This window comes from Pseudopodoces humilis, chromosome 3 (assembly GCF_049639895.1).
Source record: "Pseudopodoces humilis isolate 2021_Gansu_Grassland_sample_001 chromosome 3, ASM4963989v1, whole genome shotgun sequence".
NCBI lineage: Eukaryota > Metazoa > Chordata > Aves > Passeriformes > Paridae > Pseudopodoces > Pseudopodoces humilis.
Window position 1 is genome coordinate 14,035,860 of NC_142202.1, and position 24,600 is coordinate 14,060,459.

The 24,600-nt window shown below is 40.1% G+C and overlaps 1 protein-coding gene across 2 annotated transcripts in view; it reads left to right on the plus strand.

Moving 5' to 3' along the window:
* Positions 1–24,600, plus strand: part of FSHR (follicle stimulating hormone receptor) — a 78,602-nt gene that overhangs the window by 36,529 nt on the left and 17,473 nt on the right. For both annotated transcript variants that reach the window (XM_005523257.3, XM_088052850.1), the window contains 3 exons: positions 16,006–16,080; positions 16,470–16,544; positions 24,176–24,247. In XM_005523257.3, the coding sequence (XP_005523314.2) occupies positions 16,006–16,080; positions 16,470–16,544; positions 24,176–24,247 (222 nt within the window). The remainder of the gene's footprint in view (positions 1–16,005; positions 16,081–16,469; positions 16,545–24,175; positions 24,248–24,600) is intronic.

The following is a 24,600-nucleotide window of genomic DNA, read 5'->3' on the forward strand; positions in this document are numbered from 1 at the left end:
GCTGAAATGCACAGTTCTTAAAGAAGGTCTCAGCCCAGTGGTAAAAAAGAAAAAAACCAAAAACAAACCACCACACACAAAAAAAAACCCAACCACGAACTACCCACCTCTGCAACTGAAAATGTTTTGAATGATGAAGATTTTTTTTCTCAGTAAGATTATTTCTCATTTGGCTTGCCCTGCTCCTAGGCAGTTTGCTGGACTTCCCCTGCAACCACTAGAGCAGACGGGCTGGAGGTTCAGCATCACATGGGGATATTTCCTTCCCCTGGATCATTAAGTTTTGCAAGGAAGCCCCAGCCCAGGTCCTTGCATTAGAGGCATGAAGGTGATTATTGTGACTGGCAAACCTAGCGAGGAGCCTCAGAATTGATGGTCATCCTGTGGCACAGAATTAATCCTGTAATCCTTCTTTTCTCCCGTGGGTATGTTCACTGCATGCTGAGGAGGCTGCTATGTCTGCTTTCTGGCCAGCTCTTTGACATTCCTCTCAGGTGCTTTTGGGTGGGTTTTTTGTTCCAAGAGGGAAGGATGGATGCTGGCAAAATCAAAAAAACTTTTCCCCAAAATCTGTCACTTCTTCACTGCTGTCACTTTTCATCTCTTTCCTCCAGAAGATTCACTCTGTTTGGAAATAAAGAAAGTTTCAAGCTGTATTTTATTATGAGATTCTTGCGCTTTCAAGGTAGAATAAATGACCATCTAAGTGACTTTGTAAATATAAGAAATACATATTTATTAATTAATATAAATAATTCTTAAGGTGGCTGAGTGGTACATTTATTAAATTTATTTGCATATACTACAGAACTAAGAACCCAGAATTGCCAGTTCTATTTACATTTTACATTTTCAAAAAAAATTCATCACCCATACATGGAAAAATATGTCTTTTTCTCATGTGATATGTCAGAATATTAACCTGAATTAAATAACTATCTTTTTCTTGATAAAATCAGTTTATTCACTCTACTATCTCTAAATAATTTGCAAAAATTGTTCCCTTTTGTGTGTTAGTTACATGCTAACTCCCAAATTTCTCCATAGAATTTAGAATTTTAAAAAAAAATGTACTGATTTGAAAACAGAACTGTAAATATAAAATTAAAGTTTTTAAGGAAAAAAAATAGATATTTTATAACTACAAAAAAAGATTTTTATAGTTTTTTTTTCTATTAATCTTGTTGAGTGTATTGTAACTGTGCCAGTGAGTGAATGAAAAAGGTGTGGTCTCCTTGGAATTGTTCCAAATTTGCTCTAAATGAGATTTGCCTCAATATTTATTGTTGCCACTAGTAAATATTGTTTGTAGAAAGAAGAAGTCTGGCACCAGATTGGAAATAGCAATTCAGTTTCAGAAGGATTTCAGGAACACCTTCCCATATTAATTTTATCCAGCTTTTCTGTTTATTTTAGGAATAATGCTAGTGGAATTGACATGTTGCAGTGAAGGAGTGTTTCCCATTGCTATATAAATCCTGATATAATCCTCAGCATTTATGGAAAACAAATGTTGAGATTAAGTCAAGACATTTATTTTCTAAGCAGGAAATGTTGATTCTCTGACAGCATTATATTGCACAGCCTTTATTTTTATTATGCCAAATGATTGATGTGGATTTAATCATTAGTTTGATGGCTCCTTTGCTCAGTGGAGAGGCAACTGAGCATTTTATCATTATTAGTGAGCTGCATTTTGATTTTTCTATCAAAGGCTCTGCTGGCCCTAATTCATCCCAGGTGTAAAACTGGAGATTCATTTAGCCCTTTGTTTGTTTTGTGACCAAGCCAAGAACAATTTGCTCACAAAGCACAGCGAATATTTGTTTTGCTTTCTAGAGCAGAAACCTGGTTTGGATGAAGACTTCCATATATGTGTGCAATTCTTTAAAAATAAATAGGAGTGGTGTACCTTTTGTGACTAAACTACTCACCACATGGCAGAATATATATAGTTATACACTGAAATACATGCATGTGTGCTGGCATATACATAGAGAGTAGTCTGGGAAACATTTAAATTGCTAGGATTCAGAATGGTAGACAGATACTAAGCCAGAAAATATTTTGAATGCTTGGGGAGCCAACACCACAGATGGAAATTGCAAATGGTTGTGAGAGAAATGGAGGAAGCTGGAGAACTCCTAGTGTCTGTAAGTTTTCCAGAGTAGTCAGCAGAAGACTGGGAGCTGGGGACAGGGACAGCCTTTTGACTTTCCCAGCTCAGAACCTCCCCTCTGAGAGCTGCTGATATCACTTTCTGAAGGAGGACGTTCAAGAGAACATTTCTGGAATAACTGTGGGATATTTCATCCACATAGAGAATATACTTCTCCACCTCATAGCGTGCTTCCTCTACTGAGGAGAAGAAATGCACACAATAAATAGGAGGTTTCTCAGCACAAGTGCTAGGAATGGTCTGTCCATTTTATCTTGTGCTTAGAAGTTTCTTCATTAAAACCAGGAATAATGCAGAATTTCATGTGGGGACAGAATTAAACCAGTTTTTGTTATTTGGAAGCATTGTTTACTTCTGTCTTGCTTTTCTGCTCAAGAGCACAGAGATTTACATCTTTATCTGGAAATGTTTATCCTTTCTAGTGTAATTATGAAGTGAAGGTGCTCATTAGACATGTCTAATCCCTTTGTCAATCTTATCTTTTATTTGGAATGAGGTTTTTGTAGTGATCTGTTTTTTACCTTTATTCCCCACATTTTTCAGGCCTCTTGCGCTGGACTTTTAGGATTTGTGCTTTTCCCATCTGTGCTGTGAGAAGGGGGGAGCACGATGCAGTGAAAAGAACGTGCTTATTTATTATTTCTACTTCCAATTAGATGAGACTCTTTAGGAGAGCTGGCAGCAGCAGAGCTCCCTGGAGGAAGGGGTGTTGGGTATTTCTGGGATGAAGGGGCTTTGCAGATATGAGGGGCTGCAAGTGGTAGAAGAGTTAGAGGCCAGAGATGGATATGTATCCTCACTCAAGGTCTGCCCTGGAGATCAGGGAGCAGCCCCAGAGGTGACAGACAGGATTTACAGGAGGTCTGAGCAGAGCTTACAGCCACTAGGAACAAGCCATTGAGGAACTTGGCCATTCAATGTTCAGGGATGGACTGCACAAAAGAGGGGGACAAACTTTTCAGCAGGGCCTGTTGCAGCAGGACAAAGACCAGTGGTTTTATACTAAAACAGGGTTGATTTAGATGGCATATAAGGAAGAAGCTTTTTAGTCTTTGAGCACTGAACCACTGGAATGTGTTGCCCAGAGAGGTGGTGGATGAGCCATCCCTGGAAACATTCAAGGTCAAGTTGTTCTGGTCTCTGAGCAACCTGGTCTAGTAGATGGATGTCCCTCCGGGAAGGTGGTCTGATGACCTTGAAAAGTCCCTTTCAACCTCTACTATTCTGTGATTCTCTGAACTCCAAACCTCCAAAGGCACTGGATGTCAGGGTAGGGAGGATATAAAATCTTCACAGTTCTCTTCCAATATCCTGTAAGGTTTTTCTGCTTTAAAGTTAATTATCCTAGTTGATACTCTAATAAAAGCTGCCTTTTTTGAGCTTAAAACCCTTTCGCCCTTCTTTGGGACATCCTGTGCAGGGGAAGGTCAAGACACATTGCCTCAAAACTCATGACTAGAAGTGCCCCCACACGGCACTGTCCACACTGTTTTCTCATTACATTTTCACCGTGTGCCACATCCTGGCTCCTCCATTCCCTGATCCTGACCCTCTGTTGGGAGATCCAGTGCTGTGAGCTGAGGCTGGAGGCACATTTGCAGCAAAGGAGTAACGTCCAGGCAAGAACAGAGGACAGAGCCAAGAGGCAATGAATTTCTACAGGGGAAAGTAAATGGATTTCAGTTCATCTGTGACAGCCATGTGCCCAGGCATAATTGACAACACAAACTGTTTATTTAAAAATAAGCTTGGTTTTGCCTGTGTTTCTTGGTTGCAGACTTAAACACACTAACAAGTAAAGTGGCTTTTCACGAGCCTTCATCTGTCAGTATCAAGGATCCTGTTTCGTATTCCCAGGACCCAGAGTAGCTCTGAATAGCACATTATATTTCCATCCTACTGTGCTGCCAGGCACTGTGCTTTCAGGGTAACAGATAACATGTTAACGACTGAAACAGGCTGTAAAAATGAGGGGAGAATTGTGTCAGCAGTGGGCAATCACTCAGGTCTCCAGAGGGAGGGCCTCCTAATGGGATCTCAGCTAAGCACTGCACAGGCTTAACTCCCAGGCAGCACCTTCTTGTGAGCTGGACAGTCTCCAGGCTTCAGGCACCTTTCCCACACAGGGAGATTGATTTCATATTCATAAAATTCTAGGGCGTATTTGCTCTTGATTTTGGTGGTGTGCAGTCAACATCAGTCCCAGCAATGTGACAGTAAGGTATCTTTTTATCTGCACATATAGGGATGCTTCTATTCCCCGTATTTTGTGAATCTGTTGGCAGGCTGAAAGCTCTCTGCACTCAAGTGGCAAAGCTCTCAGTTGCCACAACTCCTCTGGTTCACAGGAGACTGAGTAATAGCAGAGCAATAATTGTTCTTTGGGAAAGACCACCATTATTTGAGGAAGACCATCCAGGAGCCCTCCCTTCCTCTTCTGGCTGTTATTCACTCCCAGTAGCCTTTTTTAAGCTTACTCCAGCTCTTACTCCAGCGCTGACCTTGTCTAATTGTATTGATTGTTAGTAACTGAAGGCTAATTAGGAAGAGAGTTGCTATGGCAATTCTTGAGTCATACATATAAAGAGAAAATACTGCTAAAACCACTAGTGCATGGTGACTATTAGCATAGTTAAACAAATTAAAAAATATAATTCATTCAGATATATGCTGGAATTCAAATGAAGACCTAGTATGCAACAAGGAAGTTTTTCCCTTGCTACCACATTTTCCTCTTTGGTGGTAGTTTTTTTTTTTCTTTTATTTGTATGTTGAATGAGTTATACATAATTTTAGGATTAAATGACAAAGTAGGCTTTGGGTTGTTCTCCACCCCCACCCAGCAGCCCACACAAAATATGTCACAACAAGTTTCATGTGACAGGAGAATGGCTCAGGCAGAGGGTAATAGGACTTGGAACCCCCCAGATTTCTGGGTCATTTGTTCATATCCAGTCCTCGTGTGTGTGATGAATGTTTTATTTTCACATGGGTAGGCTGATGGCTGGCATACCATGAGAGGGTGATCTCAGCCTGTGCCCTCAGGAGATGGTGATTCATTGCAAGCTAAGGCTGCCACAGCTGGTTATCAGCAGCAGCAGCCTCTTTTGGCCAGACTTTGAAATGGGATCTCAGTGGGTGTCCACACTCCTTTGTGGGGCACTGTGGGAAGGTTTGATTGCTTCGGCTGTGCTCTGCCTCATCTGTGGATAAATGGAAGGTTTTTCCATCCACATCAATAAAGTATTTTTACCTCACTTTTAACTAAATGTAACCCAAAAGAAAATCAAGTGCATTCTGGCTGTTTAATGGAGGCCTTCCTTCTTGTCCTTTGGCACCTTCCTAGGTAATCGTGTCACTGACAGATCTGAGCTCTCCTAACAGGTCTCAATGCGCTCATCTTTAGGGAGGAGGATACAAGAGCATCCTGGTGCTGCCCTTCTGGGCTCTTTGAATGATGAGGCAAAATGTATCTAGGAGAGTCACAGGTCTAGATGGGAGAGACTCGTGTCCTGAGTTCAGGTCATAACCTGAACTCCAGGGGCGTTCCTCTGCCCCTCTCAGTCTTCAGTGGATGAATGTCCTTAAATTGACATTAGCAGCACACAAAGTGAAAAAAGTGAGCAGAAGTGGAGTAATTTTGCAGAATTAAACTCTTTTAACAGGTGTCATAAATAAATATACTCTGTGTGGCTTCTTGGGACTTACATGCTCAGGGATTCATTCGTTTAACTGAAAATAAGATGCAAAACTGATTAGAAGTGTGTGCTAGTTGAAAAAAGACAACAAAAAACAAACACACAAAAAAGCACACCAAAAACAAATCAAAATATACAAATATGTTTGAATTCATTAGGATCAACTAAATCTGAAACACCTGATGTGAGGCATGATGTCATTAATTCAGCCTCCACGGCAAAGACAAAAATGAAAACCCCACATACTTAAGTTGGTGCATAGTCTGTCCTCACCAAAGACATTCACATGGAGCACAAGGGATTCACTTGGGGAATCTCTTAGCCAGAGCCTCGCTGCAGAGCCGTCTTGGAACTGATGGAAAGAGTATAATGCAACCCTGTTACCTTTGTGTAGAAGAACATGGTGAGCACTGGTGCTGCTGGTTGCTTTCTGTTTGCTGTATCTTTATTCAGGTAAGAAAAATGCCTTTCTGTCCAGGTATCTGGTCCAAACTTGAGTAATCTCAAGATAAATCATCTTTCAGAAGGAATTCTGATCACGTTCCATAATATTATGCTATATTTGTTTCTTCATTTTGATATTAAAATAATTCAAAAATGCATGTTTTCTTCCCCATCTGGTGGAAGAACAGTATATCATTTTTCTTTTAGCTTTAATTCAGTATTTAACATGCAAAAAACATTCCTTTAAATCTGAGCTAATTTGCTGTCACAGGATTGCATTTAAGTTTGTGTACTTCTGTGTTCTGTGTATTGAGCTGTGTGCTTTCTAGAGAAAACACTTATTCAAAATTGCAGAAAAATATGCACTCCTCTAAAATGTAGAATGTAAACATAGATCCACTATTAAAACCAATGGATTTTCATTCCTCCCACTGCAGAGTCTGAAATCTTCTTCAGTCTCAACTAAAGCAATGATATTTATCAGAAATGATGGATTTAATTTTCTTTATTTATTTTTTAAGTATGTTTCATCAGCATGACTTTTCCAAATGGCAATTTTTGTGGTTTGGAATCTTTTCAGGAATTGTTTCTCCCCATTATCAGTAGTATTTTCTCAAAAGATTTTACTGGAAATACAAAAACGTTTCGCCAGGCTTGCGTGCGAAACAAACTTACAGTGAAAACACTGTAAGTTCCGTTTTATTTATGTCAATACAGGAACTCAGACAGAAAAAATATAAGTATATGCAATTCTGTTCAACAAAGGAATAGACACAGCAACTAAGGAAAACATGATATTTTTTATTCAAGCCACATTACTTTTTTGGCCTCCTTCTTTAGTGCTATGGCTAGGGTTGGAAGATTCTTCTTTTCTCTTGATGAAGAAGGAAGAGCTAATTCCAATGGGGCTTTTTGCATCATGTCTAGGTCAAATTTCTTTCTATGCCCCAGTTATATACGACCCAGGATAGTGGGGAGGAGAAGGGCTCCCAGGTAGGGCAAAGTACTCTGACCCAGGAGGAATGGGTTGTTCCCAAGCAGATGAGAATTGCTCTGGGTTCTCGAGGGTATTGCCTCATTCCTATGGAATGGCTCTTCCTGAGGGCTCCCCATCTAAGGGCTGGGCCCAGTTTAGGATTTCTTTGTGAAAGCCCCACAGGAGCAGGAAGCCTTTCTTTGTTTAGTGCTTCTCCAGAGTGGGTTACAGAGCAGTGGTGGCAGCAGCCTCCTGGTAAATAGGGCGAGATGTGCAGAAAGGCAGCTGCTGCCTGCTTGCAGTAAGAACTCACTGACCACACCCTGTGGCCTTGGGTTTATTATTATTATTATTATTATTATTATTATTATTATTATTAATAATAATAATAATAATAATAATAATAATAATAATATTGCTTTTATTGGAATATTGTACATATACACACACAAACACAGACACATATTACTATAGTGAATTTTGGCCCAAGTTTAATGACATCTTCCCTTCCCCATTAAGACTTTCTTATCTGTGTGCAGCCTTGCAGTGTTTGCTGATAAGGGTTATAACTCAGGTGGAAGCATATGATTTTCCAAGGTTTCATAGTGGACAGCTGTTCAGTTATTTGTAAAGTAAGACTCTAGGTATTTTGATTCAGGCTCCTCTTTGCTGCCACTTGGAAAAAGAGTTAGAGTTTGTGTGTAATTCCCATGTTTGCATGTCATCTCTGCATCCTCCAATACAGAACCTGCTGATTTGGGGTTAATGGTAATCTTTTCTGCTCATGATGGTATCATAATTAGATCAATAAATCTCACTGCACACTTGTTTTGTAAAGCTTTTGATTTAGTCTTGGTGGTATGTGTTTTTTCCTCTGGCAGTCTATTGCAAGGCAGAGGTTTGGATTTAACTTTGGAAGCATAAAAGAATATCATTTTCCCTGATGAGGCTATATGTAATCATACAAACATTTATGCAGTACCATCTTAGCTGAGCCTGGTGTCAAAGCTCAAGGATAAGGGATAAAGGGTCAAGGCTTCAGTTAGACACGAAACATAAGAATAGTAAGTAGCTTTTATGGAAGGGAAGAATGAATGCAAATAGAAGAAGAGACAAGGAAAGCTCTGAGCTGGAAAAGAATATTTCGCAGGGAGAACCCTTAACACTGAATAAGAGAAACCTAAATCCTTTCAGGAGAACATTTGAAAGATGTAGTGCATGGTGCTGGCAGCTGTTGGATGATGTCTGTATTCATAATTGGGCTTAACATTAGGCAATGCTAATATTTTTCTTATGATGGATCAAGTCATGGAGATTTATTTTCATTGAAGTGGGTGTATGTACTGTACGATTTGCTCTGGCGAATAATACTCAGTGTTCTGGAAGGATTTTTAATACAAAAATTGAGGAGTAAGAATTATATAATTTTTTTTTAATTTCCTATCTTAGCTAAAATGTTTAATTGTGCCTATCTGAAGCACTTGTTATTGTGTATATTCCTGTTTCTGTAATGTTTTTGAATTAGTAATGAACTGTCCTCCAGAGGCCTCTCATGAATGTGTGCTTCCTTAAAACATTTCAAAACTGTCTGCTGAAGTATCTGGGAGCATCTGCTTCAGGATGATCTGTTTGGAAGGGCTGTCACTAGACTTTGGGTTCTGGAAGCCACATGTTCTCCCAGTCCAAGCCAGTCTGCCTATTGATTTTTACCAGAAATTATTTCCTGCACTTCCTCATTCTGCTGCACTCCTGAATGATTATCTCAAATGCAATTTCTTCATCTTCCCAGGTTATCTTAATAAACTATTCATCATTAGCTGGCTACTAAATGCAAGAGAGGAGTAATAAAAGATAAGTAGCAATAAATGCTGCTTGCTCATTTCCATGGAAAGAGATGCAATTTAGGAATATCAGCACCTCTGAAAGAGAAGGTCCCTTGCTCAGCTGAACACCCATATTTGTCTGCCAGCATGGTCTCAACATCCTCTGGAGCCCATCATGGCTGAGGGAAAGTGCCATTGACTGAGGGGGTGTTTCTATTTTACACACATTCTTCTGTCTTCCGTGCAAGCTTTCATAGTCAAAGACAAAATTTAGTAATACCTGAAGCCAGGAGCAGGAGGTATGTCTGTCCCCGGTGCTGGAGGGCACTGAGTTCTAAGCCCCATCTCTCTCTGGGCTGCATGTGTAGAGTCAGATTTCTGTGGAAAGCTGCCATTTCCTCCACAGAACCTTTTTCTTGTTTGATCCTACAAAGTTTCATGCATTTTCAACATTGCTGGCAATAAACTAAAAGGAGTATAAAACACTCCCTTAGTTCTGGAGTATGAAGAGATATCTATCCCCCCCCCCCCCCAAACTGTACTGATTATAAAATCAATTCTTATAATGATGCAGCTTCGTCTGTTGGATCTGGTTGTTATCAGTCCCAATTCTGCAGACTAATCGTGTGTTTTTTCAGATTAGAGAGACCAATTTAAAACCCTTACATGGACAATTAATTTGAAGGAACCAAACTCTCCACAGACTTTCATCTGGATTGCTGGCATGGTGCTAAAGCACCAATAGAAATAAAATCCCCTTTGCTTCTCTCTGCCTTGCAGAAATTTGCATTTTATTTTTTTGCCATGACTGCAGGGATTTATTTGAGAACGTGGTTTCACGCCCTTTGGAGAAGACAGGAAGGTACAACATTGGCACCTCCTGATAATCTCCCTGAAAAACTCATGCAACTCATCTGGCTCTAAGTGTGGAGTTGCTATTAGTGTTCAGTTGGTTAAATGGCTTTTCCACTTATTTAGTAAGGCCAGTACAACACGTGTGTGTATCTTCAGCAAAGTAAAGAGATGATGAGAAGAGTCAGTCCTTGATTTCATTTCTGAAACATCAATATCTGCTAAAAGATATTACCCTGTAACTCCCTGGTGTTCAATAAATCATGGTAGAGAGACAAGTTTTTCATGTTCACAAGGAAAAGTGACAGGAGAAAGTGTCAACTATCTATTTTTTAAAGGTCAAAAGTCTCTAATATTTTTAAGAAAAATGGCTTTTCTTTTGTAACCTGTTTAAATCAATGTAGTAGTATTTTGCTGTCACTTTAGAGGGAAGGTTTCAAAAGTAGATTTTAGATCAGCTTGCTTCTGATCAGGCTGAAGAAGGAAGAGCCACTCCATCCATGGCAGAGAGACAGAGGTAGCCAGGTGTTTGATTTTTGAGTTCAGACACATCTCAGGCTGGTCCCGTGGGGGCTCACCCAGTGAACGCTGGGCAGGATTGCCTGGGCAACACCACATTTACTTCTGAAGCTTGACATAAATTGTGGTATCAGTCAAACCACTGAGTAAAACTGACCTGGAAAATTGCTCTAAAGTGTATCTATATTTATAGAAAGGGGGGGAAATAATCATTGCTGGACTTTTTTCCCTTCTCTTGTCCCTTAAATGAACACAATGCTGTTGATTTGTAGCAGTACAGAGAGCACAGTGAGGCCACCTGCTCTGGGAATCAGTACCTTAAACCTCCAGTAGCACTGCTGATTGCAGGTACCTTTAGAGTGAAAGAAAAGCATTCATGGGAATCCACAAGATAGCTATGCCACAGAAAAATTGCATTAAAGGTGTAGGATAATAGCCAATAAAGACACAATTATAATTTATCACAGGGAATAGAAGGTGAGCAGATCAAGTGTGTAGTCTGTGCTCTGGAAGAGAGTTTAAGGAAGCCTGTAGGAGTTTACAGGGATGTAGTCACCACCAGGACCACAGAGTAGGACCTTGTGCCTGGAGAGAAGGGAAATCCCTTCTTCACAATGTGTGCTACATCTGTGGACAAGGTGCACACACCAAGCAAGGACCAGAGAAGCCTTGACAGGCAAGGCAGTCCCCTCTGCTAGTCCACCACAGGGAGGAGAAATGCAGAAATCCATAAATCCCACATTTACTGTGGCAGTCAGACAGCCAAGCTCACCAGGTGGGCAGTAGTTTCTCCCTGTCATTCCTGTTGCTGGAATTACAAGGTCTTCGTGCTCAAAATCACACATCCCTGGGCATCATGTAAGGGGCTAATGCTGATCTAAGCTGCTCTTCTCCCCCTTGTGTGCTCTGCTCTTCTTTTGACATGACTTACCACTTGCTGATCTCTGCTGACCTTCTGTATCTGTATATCGGCACACATATACAAACACACACATTTTTTTTTTTAAACAGTCATATTTCCAAGCAGGAGAAGGAATTCCCTCTACCCTATCCCTGCATGCTTCACTCTGATCCTGAAAGGAATTCCTGTCATAAAAGGCATAAACTTCCTGTCCATTATTCTTTCGTTATTTTGAAATATGAGACCACATGGCCCCAAAATCATTAGTTTGTGTGTTTAATACAGTCTTGTTTTTTCTGACTTTGGTTAGGCTAAGAGACTTTTCCTTTAGTGGACTAGAAAGAAGCTGTCATGAAGCCTAAGTCCCTTGTTAACAGAATTGTTTAAAAGGTTTTTTTCAATATATCTTGATTTTTACGAGTTGTGCTCTGAGTGCAGCGGGTTTGAAGAGGAATCCTTCCTGTGGATCACACTGGGCTCTGCCACAGATGTCATGAAGTTGTACCCCTGGCCTTGCCTAAGGGCAGCTTTGCAGGCAGATTAAATTATTTTCCATCTCTCTCTCTTCTAGCACAGGCTCTGACTGTCTCACGTGGAAATGATACACTGCACTCAGTTGCTGGGGAATGGGTAATAACGATTCCAGTCTGCTGCTTTAGTGGCAAATTAGAGGAAATCCCTTAATCATGTGGTGTCACATCTTGGAGTCTTACATTCCCCTTGCAGAAAAATAAAACCAGTTTTCCTTTGTGCCTTTGGAAAATGTGTGTACTGAATGCATTTTCATCTTTTAGGCTGTATTTGGGTAAACAATTTATGCTTTCAAGGATCACTGTTGATTTCAGTGCAACTCTGCATGTAGTGAAAACTAAGCTCAGGCAGATGCCTAAGCGCCTTGCAACCACTGAGTGGTTGGAATATTTGGGGTTGTTTTAAGAAATTGCCCCTGACTGTTTTGCACACCATCTATTCCAAGGCTTGTCTGTTTCAGAAGTGATGCTGGGATTGCCAGCTGAGTTTCCTGACATAGCTACCAGTAGCACTAATAGTGGCATTCATTCCAGACAAACAATGTAATAACAGCCCCATATTCTCTCTTGATGACATATAATCAGATCTGCATTATGAGCAATCATCTGTTTGTGTGTATTTATACTGTAAGACAAATCACTTGCACAAACACTAGCCAGCAATCCCTTTTTTCTCTTAGTAGCTGTTGCCTCAGGTATTATTTGCTCTCCTCTGCAGAGGATCTGAGTCTGCTGGGTTGGTTGTTTGATATGAGCAGCAGTGGTTTGCACTTTTAATGTCACGGATACCCGTATCCAAGACAGTGTTGTTTGGGATTTTCAGGAGCAGATGTGCACTTTTTGCTAGGTATGAATAAATAGTCCACACAAATTATGGAAACAAACCCCAGACTGGTGCTGCCTGTTGTTCAGAGTGTGTGACTGATCTCCTAAACAGAATGCTTTTGTTTTGTTTTATTTAACCTTCTTACCTGAACAACAGTCCTGTCAGGTTTATCTGCAGACCAAAACCAGGATTCATCTGCAAAGAACAATGATAAATAAAGTCATCAGCAATGGGATTTCCTGGAGAGAGTGGAGCAGAGGATGCAGTTCATTGCAAGGGACAGAGGGTCTTTTCCCTCACCACTGCAATCCCCTGAACACAGAGGGTGCAGCCCAGCACCAGAAGGGTTACTGCTTTCTGCCACTGACAATTTTCCCTTCTGTGCCTTTTGCTGATCTTGAGATGCCCATAACCTCAACAGCTGCAAAAGAGGTTTGCTTCAGCTGGAAGACAAAAAAAAGTCATTGTAAATGGAATATTTATATATGTCCATATTTCCATTACCTGTTTAAGAAAAAAAAAAGACTGTTGCCTTTGTGCCTGTGAATGGGAATGCTGGAATGAACGCCAACTCATTTCCCACATCTCTGAAAACCCTCTCACACAGCTGTTATTTAATTCTGTTTAAAATATATTCTCTAGAAAACTTACTATTTTAAAAACCTAATCTTGCAAAAGCAGTTTAGAGATTCCTATCTTCCTACCTCTGTTCATTCCTTTCCTTCACCATGCATCCTCCAGGCCTTCCAGAGTGCCATGGCCTGCTTGTGCCCTACCTTAATCAGATCTGTATCTTCCATTTCTTGAATCAAAACAAAGCCAATAGCCTACCACACTCTTAGGAAGTCAAAACACTCTTCTGATGCAGAAACATTCATTTTTAAGCAATCCATTTAAAAAGCTGTGTCATCCAAGTTGTTCCAAAGTTAGATAGCAGATTGGATCATAAAAAAATTATTACCCTCAGCAGCACTGTCTGCTGGGTGAGGTCACAACTGTATTATGGTTTCTTAATAACCCTTTTTTCCCTGTATATAGCCACCACATCTGCAACATTTTTTCCCTGAACTTCTTAGTGGCATGATGTATCTTCTGGCTAAGTGTATTTGTTGGTAATAATGTCCTGCTTCTTCTGAAGATTTGCTTTTTTCTAGAAAACTGATTTTTAGATTGTGAGGTATAGCAAATATACATGTGGCCACCCAAAAAGAGCATGAAGAAAACCAAACCAAACCTTAAAAGTGTGAGACACCTCCCATGTTGTTAAATTTTCGAGACTGTAGTTAGGCAAGCGAATTTTATACTGTTATATAAGTACCTTGTAGAGAGTGTTTGCTTCTATTCTATTCTATTCTATTCTATTCTATTCTATTCTATTCTATTCTATTCTATTCTATTCTATTCTATTCTATTCCATTCCATTCCATTCCATTCCATTCCATTCCATTCTATTCTATTCTATTCTATTCTATTCTATTCTATTCTATTCTATTCTATTCTATTCTATTCTATTCTATTCTATTCCATTCCATTCCATTCCATTCCATTCTATTCCATTCCATTCTTCTGGATATTTCTACTTATATTTTGTAATTATTTTTAAAGAAAAAAAGGAAGTTGATAAAAATTCTTTGAAGCATCCCTTGCAATGGCTGTGTGTCTCATGCAGCATGAAGGAATCCCTGTCTCAGTTGAAACATTTTGTTGCTGCTGGAAATAAAGTAATAAAGAGGAACACACTCACATGTGTGCTGGTGGTTCAGCACTGCTAAACAAACCCAAAGGTCCTCAATGCACCTGCCAAGCACCTGTTGTCAGTCCTCATGTACTTTTGTTTTCTTATTCTCCAGCCGGTTTCTTGCTCCTGCAGCAGAGCAGAGCTGGATTACTTCCACAAAAAAACTTGAGAAAACTTCTTATTAAACTAAAAAAATATAAAATCACTAAGGCATTTTTTTAAAACTGGAAAGGTCAGGTGAAAATATCTTCTTTTGCAAGGCTTTTGTTTGTCTTAAATAGGCAGGTAATCTGTCAGGTATGGTTCAGCTGTTACTTAGAAGAGACTAGAAAACATTTATAGTCCTCTGATTAATTTCTGTGATTACTTTTTGACTGTGCACCTGAAATTACAATCTTTTGCTTTACCTCAGGTCTATTTGAATCTATTTGCAACCATCATCGTTTCAAAATGACAAGATATCCAGGAACAAGTTTTGTCCAGTTTGGAATCTATTTATCCAAGGTTTCATTCCAAAGATGCGCGCAGTTACCTTATGATTAAAATGCAATAGACCATGACACCATCACTGAATTACAGCTGTATTACAAATTTTACTTCCTACAGCTGACCTCAGCCTGAGAAAATAACATTTTGGCACCATTTCCAAAAGAAATGGCAGTGAGGAATCTTTTGGCATGGCTGTCTTCACCTCGACCTTCCTGGTCAGTGGCAGGATAAGCGATGTGACTGGGACAGGGGACGCTGCAGTGATGCCCACTTGATCCACCGGGAGAACTCCTGAGCTTTAAATTACAGCACAGCCCCAGCCCTGGTTTTGCCATCCCACAGATTAAGGAAGCAAGGAAATATGTGCTCTGGACTGGCTGGAGATGCATTCTGGTGTGGTGATAGCAGCAAACTGGCCATTTCTATTCTGCAGTTCTCTGGCTGCAAGTGGGCATTAACTGTGTACAGACCATGTCAAATAGGGTTTGCTTCAAGGAAGACTTCTTCACTTCTGTGGTCTCCAGCTGCTGTTAGCAAGGGCACACCTGCTGGTGGCTCAGTTTTAATCTCTGTACTTCCCATTGGGTCAAGACAGCAGTATCTGGCTGCTGAAGTTGTGTCATTTTTCTTGGGAACTTTTTAGCTGTCTTTGCTTTCAGTCACCTTCACCCCCTCTTTTCTTCACTGAGTTAAAAGGTTTCATTAAATTTCCATCAGTAATTAGTAATGTCAGAAGTCCAGTAGCCCATGATGGATAGACCCTGACTTCTAATGCACAGGGAATGGTGCCAGCAGGACATGCAGGGCTGCTGCTACAGACACAGTCTCCAGCCTCAGATCTCTGTTCCTGGCTGTTGTTGTTTCTTGCCACAGCAGTACTCACCAGTGTTGCTGTTTCCTTATCTAATATCCACCTTGTGTTTAAAACACATCAGTAGTCTGAGAAGAAGTTCTTTGTAATTTTTTTCACTTCTCCATTTTCTGTTTCACCATGACTTGAAATATCTTGACTTCTAAATTATTTTTTCAGAGAGATCTCACAGAATGATGCCTTGGAGGTCATAGAAGCAAATGTGTTTTCCAACCTTCCCAAACTACATGAAATGTAAGTAATGAGCAATCTAAATGCAAAGGAGACAATTACAAAGATTCATTATAGGCAAGTATCAAAGGTTTTGCAGTTTGGTTCCGGTAAGCACTGAAGAATTTGTAGCATTATAGGAGTATTTGAAATCTCCCTTTGTCTTTTCCATCTTCTTATCTAGCTGTACTTTCTTTACCTGCTCAGGCAAAAATGTATCCTCGGATCACTGCCAGGATCAAAAGGTGTTGGGGTTTGTCTGTCTATGGTAGGCTGCTCCCTGAAATCATCCAGATCTTCTGCTGTCAAAAAGAAAATCTCAGCATATTGTTCCACTACATCCTGGGACAAACGCAATTTTAAGATAAATATATTGATATCTTTTTCTCTGATGTTTCATTTCCTCTTTGCAGAAGAATTGAGAAAGCCAACAACCTCGTGTACATCGATAAAGATGCCTTCCAACACCTTCCAAGCCTCAGATATTTGTAAGATCTTTTGCTCTTTACAAGTCCTAGAGTCACTTTGAATTACACACCTGTGTGTCTGTCCAGCTGGTGCTGAGCACTTTGGGTGATAAGACAGGATGATTCCCTCTCCTCACTACCAGTTGCACATTGTCAATACACATTGTCATGCCTGCAGAGTCCTCAGAAAAGCTGAAGATAAAAGCTTCCACAAAAGAGTAACACACACACAAGTTCCTCTAGCCTTTCTAAGCAACAGGTTGAAAATGAGTGATGAGAAGAGGAGCTGTACCTTTTTCTTACATCTATAGATACAAATTTAGATTGAAATTCCTGCTGGGAGCTTAGGGACACAAAAAAAAATCTCTCATCTGTCTTTGCTATGGTGCTGCCTTCTGTTATATGTCATATACATGGTGCTAAGCATTCAAATTATTTTTTCTTTAGCAAAGGTAGTGTTATAGCCATGGTGTTCATAAATTCCTGATGTGAGATTATTAGATCCTGAAAATACAAACATATTGATGAATGCTGCAGCTTTATTTCCTCAGCCAGCCTCATCAAGAATGCCATTTGCACCACTGTAGTTGCCACATCAGCTTCTGTGGAGTTGGCGTCAAAATTCAGTGGTAACTAAATGCATCCTTCAAGTAAGCTGGTTACTCAAATATATTTTCACAGCTTTTAGTGCATGGTTTTAACACAATTAATAATCTCTCCTCTGCGTAAAACCCCAATGAAATCCAATGAATTCCATTTAAAACTACTTGGTTTTAATGGTGGCAGTTTATACAGCTCAAATGGTGCCCTTTGGTGAGCAGTTCATTCACCCAGCAGGATACCAACTTACCTTTTGTGTGTCTGTCCACCTGAGCACATAAACCCTGCCTGATTTTCCTGACTGACACTAGAAACCTTACTCATACAAGAAGCCTTGTTTTCCTTACTGGTGCAAGAACCCCAGTCAGGGTTTCTACATTTCAGTAAGTAATAAATAAATTCATATACTTCAATAAAAGTAAGCATTTAATTTAATTTGGCTGGTCAGAGATTTCATAAAGACAGTACGAAATCAGGTCAGTGGTCTGATAAGCATAGCTCCCAGTAAGCCAAGGAGTGTTTAAAGTCTCTGAAAATCACTAGTATCTGACAGGTTCTGGGCTCAAAAATGCCAAGGGGCATCGCTTTGAATTTGTTCTTTAAGATTTGAGGTTTGAGACTTGGACTTTAGGAGATAAGGTATATTTAGCACTACAGAAGCCATTATAGTTTAAACCCTCATTGAACTGAAATATATGGCTAGATTTGGAGTAGGATTTTCGCTCTTCCCAGTATTTTGACTGATTCCCACTTTATCAAATTTATCAGGCAAACTTTGGAAAACTTTAACATTTGTGTTTGCATAACTGAAACACAGATCTTCTCTCGGCAGTGGGGAAATAAAGCTCTAAGTTTGCATTGTCATGAGGAGAAATCATGTGCCTTTTTCCTCCCGTTTCAAGCCTGAGTCATTCATCAGTGGCTGCTGTCTTTGAGTAGCTCTGGCCACCTAAGAACAAAACCACAGCATTTTTTTATCCCATGTAAAATCCCCAGAACAAGCTGACATGGGGAGTAAAGCTGTCAGATGTACAGATGGGCAGAAAGAATGAGACATTTATCTCACACAAAATTGAAGAAAAAGAAATGTGGACACACAAAAGAGCACACTAATTTCAGTGATCATTTAAACGTGGGACACAGAAATCACAGGTGAAGGTAAATTCACACTCCAAATTCTGAAATAGTGAACGTTTTTCTCTTGGTACTAGTGGATGTTGGCTCTTCTGAACACATGTCATTCCACACTCCCATGCATGTTGACTCAAGCATTCAGAGATTCCACCTATGTAAAAAATCAGCTGCAGCAGCAATCCTATGACCTATAGAAGCAGCAGATTGAAAATACAGAGGATTGCTTGTCTACCTGACCATTTCTCTGTCCTCTTCACCTAGTTTTATTTGCTAGTTGACATCAGAGAAACTGCATTTTGAATTTTTTTTTAAGGCTTTGTCTCTTGTGAGACAAAGGAGGGCTAGAAGAGGCTCTCCAGCTGCTGTATCCTATTTCTTCTCAGATCCACTTCATATATCCCATTAATTAACTGCTTTATTGACATTCTTGATGCTCTTCACTGTTCCCTTCTTTCCTCCATTTTCCAGGAGAAGCTCTTCCAGAAACCCAGTGATTTGGTGACTAGAAAGCTTCCTCTAGTTTTATTCACAGCCCCTTAATTCATGTTCATCCCTGTGGCAAAGCTTTTCTCTAATTTATGTTCACAAAATCCATCTTTGGTGTTTACTCCACTAATGGATTTATGCTGCATCCCCTCTGTGCTTTCATTTTAGGAGGTAAAACCCCCAAGTCTTGCATGACTATAGATAGCACAAAAGGTGCAGGTTTTTTGGCTTGGAGCTTCTGAACAGATGAATGTGGGTTTTTTTCTAAAAACAAGGGTTGAGGAAGATGTGCTGGGGGTATAAATCTGTGCAATATTGTTGGCTTCAGTGGAGCTACATCATTTCCCAGCACAGGGACCAGGAGCAGGACACAAAGTTCTTGTTGGGGACTTTCTACACCCAATGAGCCGGGTGTGATGCTGAGTAACACCACACAGATCATCTCTCTACATACAGCCACACCTTGGTGTTCTCACCACATTTCTGGAGGAAAGATGCCATTTTCTCCATCCCCCAGCTTCACTGACTGGTGCTTGCCCTTTTGGAAACTGAAAAGGTGGAAAGCTTTGCTGTTTGAAAGGGTAGGATAGTTAATTTAATGAGAAAGCAGAAACCTTGATGGAAGGCTGTAAAACAGCATCTGGTAAAGGTAACCCAGTCCTCATATTCACCTTCCTGTGACATGCAAGGAAGAGGCAATGCTGAAAATATAAGGTAAGATGTTGAGGAGGTTAATAGGTTGATGGTTTTTCAGTTCAGTTAGGGGGTTTTTTGTGGAGATTGTTTAGGGTTTTTTATACAACACACAAACAAAAGGCTATAAACATGTGGGACCACAGTTTAAAATAATTCATAAAAGGGTAAAGCATCTGTGTGGAACAGCTATTGCAGAAATGCTAAAAATTTTAAGGCCATGAAAGGAAACTTGTAAAACCTAGAAGCTTGTAAACCTGTACATCACTGCCTAATTTTCACATTAATTGCTGTAAGTTAGGAAGGAATAGCACATGGTTTTGTCAATATCTTGTCACATAACAGATTAGGTGATTCTGTCTGACTGTGTAAGGAGGTACAGAGAGACCAAGCTGCAACCAGCATCTCGAAGCACAAGAACTTGGTACCTGCCCTTTCCTGGATCATTGTGGTTCTTCTGAAGCTCCCATCTATGGGGACAGCCTAGCAGGGTAAAGACATCTGCTCTGATTCCTTACACAGTTCTGTGGCTGTAGCAGGACTCTTAAAACACAATGCAGAAAATATTTCAGGAAAAAAAATAATTATATTTACTGGTGGTTTCCATTTAGAAAACACTGAGAAAAAAAATTAATCAGTCTCAATGTCCAAAATTGAGCCCAGGTACTACAGCCCATTAGTTTAGTGACCTTTGCAACACATTGTTTGAAATTGTTTTTGAATTTGAAACATTGTTTTTTTCTCTGTGTTTCTACAAAAATAGTTGAATAGCCACTAGGTCATGTTTACAGGCAGGCAAGAAGCTCTAGCTAGCCTTGTCAGTCCCCTCATCAGCTTCATGGGCTCATTATGGCCACCAGCTTTTGAATATTAGTATGCTTTTATCTTTGCCAACTTGGAGGCAAATACATTTCCTCCTCAGCCCACTCCCTTCGTCTTCTGCATCATCATTACCAGTATGGCCAAAACACAAAGGAGAGGAAAATGCTGAAAAAACACAGTGCTGCATAGCCTAAACCTTCTAGAAACAGGCAACCTTAGCTTTCCCACCAGTCTCTTAGAAGCAGAGAAGAGAATTGCTAATTGGTTTTCTTGGGTATAAGCCAGAGAGACAGACTGCTTCAAAATGGTAACTTACTGACCTTTTCATGGGTACAAGATTATTTATCTGGCTCTCATTAGGGAGACCTGTGGCATAGTCTCTTTAATAGTGTAGTGGTGACTTTTCAAACTCATTTTCTTTCCAAAATCAGTTCTCATATGTAATCTATGTCCTTTGGTTCATTTTTGAGGGTTGTCAATGTCCTGTATTAAGCAATCTCAGTTTCTGATACAAAGATTTGAATGTAACACTCCTTTGAGGTTGATTTTGAGGGCATACAGCTGAATTGTTGGAGGGGAGGGGAAATGTAGGTCCCAAAACCATGTTTTTTGCCTGCAGAAGGAGCAGAGCCCAACTCCAAAGTCTTGCAGCTGCTTGTACCTGCCTGGTGCTTCTTAAACACAAATCTACAAATCTGCAGGTGCAGCAAATTCCACACAATTACAGACCCTTTTCTTGGAGTTCAATAAAAAGAAGTGATGCCACTCCTTCCTGTGGCGTGGCAGCCTCACAGTTAAAGACCATTTAACTGCAGATTTAAGAAGCCTGGGATACATGAATCAGAGGAATGTCTCACTGGAATCAGGCTCACATGCACCATCAAGTAACCAGTGTGATTAAGGGACACAAAGATAATGCTTCCCGAGTGAGGTTGTGTTTATCTCTGCCCACCTTGAGTTTGCAATTTAGCAAATACCCACAGTAAATTGATGAAGTAAACCGTGTCCCCAGATTTGTCAGAATAGTTCCTACAATTTGGCACAAAAAAGAGCAGACATGTTGCTATATCTGGAGATAAGCAACCAGAATCTTCCAGGAATTACTTTCTGAATTTTTTATTTTTTTTTCTCTGCTGATTGTGGTGCTCTGTTTTCTTAAGTGCTGACTCCAGTAAGCCTTTTCAGAAAGACAATTAATACCTTGGAAAGCAGCCATCAGCCATCTGACAAAAAAAGGTTCTCACCAAGCTGTTTATGCATGGCAAGGGGGGACTCAGTTATAACACAGATTAAAGAGGACACTTGTTTAAAGTGAGGCTACTAAGGATGTATACATTTTATGGTAAATATATTGACAAAGCTGTCCTGCAGGAAAGATATTCAGTAAATTGGATTATCTACATTCTAAAAAGATTATCCACTTAAAGACCTCTGGAGATTTGCTGGTGGAGTAAAAAGAGAGGGAAGATCTAGGCTGCAGTCTAGCTAAATATTTTTTCAGGTTTTTTTCTGCGTTTAATTAAAAGAACATCCTCTCCTGCTCCTAATCACCATTCTGTGCCTCTGTGCAATCAGTGCCTTGTGTCACCTGTAGATTTACTTCAATATGTAGTGATTTGTCAAAGATGCTTCCCTCTTCATCTCATGCTGCTCAGTTGACACCAGTGAAAATTGAGCCCTGAACACTTCAAAATTATGGGAAAAATCAGAACTAACCCAAGGCATTGGGGATGGGTTTTTCTCACTTGTATGGTAAAAGTCATGATAACCAATGTGGAATTTTGATATGCTGGGATTAAGTTGCCCTTGGGAGCAGTGTTTGAAGAGCAGATGTTAGAGTCCTGTCACCTTTCATTGCTGCACCATGAGGACTGAGATTTTCTCAGGAAAGGCCTGTAGAAAGAAAAGCTTCTTATGTCTTCTCTGTCCTGCAGTAGCCACGCACTACTTGGCAGGAGTCTCCTCCTTCATTTTCCTACTAAGGGAAATGTATGCCATAATTTGTGTTTGAAAGGGGCTTGTAAAAGAGGATTGCATGAATTTTTAGCATATGACTCATTTAAAATTAAAGGCAGCTTTCCACTAAAACCCTGTATATCTCCAGTAATTTAGAGAGTGTATTTTAAAGTATTGTAAGGGGGAGTTACAGGTTCTTCTCCTATTGCTTCTAATTTTTTTTTGGCAAAGTCCTTTTACGAAGTGTAAGTGCAGAAATATTGTAAGTAGCGAGGGCCTTGCATAATCCACCTGCTTCATTAATCATGCTTTCTATTTAACTATATGGAATAGTTTTTCAAAGGCATTTTTGTGGAGCTTTCTTGGTCACATGTGACAGCTGTTATTTTTAAGTTGCTGCAATGTCAGACCACTCTGAATCCTGAGATGAAGCAGTCTTGACATTTCAGCAACTTTCCCAAATTGGCTTCTTGCATATTCACTAATACTACTTTAATTTTTCCCTGCATATGAAGTATTGCTTTCTGTTACAAGATGAGACAGATCAAAGTTGGCTTTTCAGCATCTGAGGATACCCAGATAGCATCCAGATAGCATCTCAGGGGGCTCAGAGCAGTACTTATGCAAGTGAATGACTTTTTTATGGACTTTTGTGTCACCCTGAGTTCCCAAATGTAGGATTTGGTTGTCACATGGAGGCGTTCTGTTTCAGTTCAAATTATGAAACCTGAAAGACTGCAACTCTCCTGAAATAATCTTGGTTCATAAAAAAATATCATATGAACAATGTTACCTTTTTCCAGTCTCAACCAGTCCTTTGATCACAATTCAGCTATTCAGGAATTATTCTGTTTTAAAAAAAAAAAAAAAATTATAAATAAATAAAGTCACTTCTAATAATAAAAGAATATTGTTCTAAGTGCCAGAATAAAAAAAAACAACTTATGGATCCTATGTTCCTTAAGAAACCAATATCCTCAGTGAAAGGTTACTTTCTCTACCATCTCCTATATTAAAAATGCAAAGATAAAATCAAACTTTCAAGAATCCAAATTTTCTCTTTTTTTGGTGAGGTAAACATGAGACTTTGTGGTGTCTAGAAAGAGCTCCCAAATGTTCAGAGGCCTGTCCAGTCCAGCTCCTCCCTCCAGCACTCAGCCCTCCTGCAATCTGCTATCAGCAGCCACGAGTCATCTCCTGCTGCATGGCAACATGACATTTTTCCTGTCCTTCCTCTGGATGACAAAACCTGACCAAATTAGACTTGGTCCATCTCTGTGGATGCCTGTGACCTCACTGGCTGTGAGCACAGGAGTGTTCTTCAGAGTCAGCAGTTCTGGGGTGGTGTTTCATGGACAGGAACCACACACAGTGCAGAGGCCAGTGATGGTCAGTGCAGTGGGAGGGGGGAAGGTATTTAAGGACAGAAGCTTGGGTCCATTTCCAGCTGCACAATCTGCTGAAATGTTCCCATGGTCTTGGCTCCTCACTATCAAAGGTGCTGGGGTGTAAAATGTGCTAATTCTCTCCTAAATTCATCAATTAATTTCCCCTGGAATTATTTTTTTCTCTGTTATAGTAGAAGGTTAAAATTGTGGTGGGTCAACACTTTTGTCATAAAACAGCTACTATGAAAATAATTAGCCCATGTCAGTGCAGTTGATTTCTTAGAATATTGTTGGGAAATTAACATGGACAATTTACTGAGATCACCAGGAGGGACTGTGTTATCATCCAAGGTAGGGTTTCTCCCTTTACCTCTGTGGGGCAAAATTCATCTTGTACTTTGGACAAGGACCTTTTTAAATTACAATGTCGTTCCCTACAGGGAAACCCCACTTTTGTGGCTAAACTCTGCCTTTTGTGACAACCATTTTAAGTCCAATGTTCTTTCTCCTTCATTAATTGCTGTCTTCTTTCCAGGGGCAGACTGAATAATCCTCATCTTCTCTTCCCCTTAGGCTAATATCAAACACTGGCCTTCGGTTTTTACCTGCTGTCCACAAGGTTCACTCTTTCCAGAAAGTTTTGCTGTAAGTTTGAATGTTTGCTTTTCACTTTTTGTCTTTGAGTGTTTTTCTGTTCCAGCAAAGCCTTTCAAGACATGATTTCCCATGTGTTCATTTATTAGCTCTGCAGTGGCGTGTTGATTGTAATTTTGCAGGCATTGATGATAATGTGGCTCAGGTCTCAGCTCTCTCCAGGTCTCCCTTCTACAAAGCCTTAGAACTTGCACTTTACAGACCACTCTTCCTTTAACTGCAGTGTGAACACGTGTCTGGGTGGCTCAGGGGACAGATAACAGCCTTTGACTACTCTTTCAGAAGTTGAAATCCAAACCGGGATGGTGGCAGTGGAAATTTGTTGCCACCTGGTGAAAATTCTC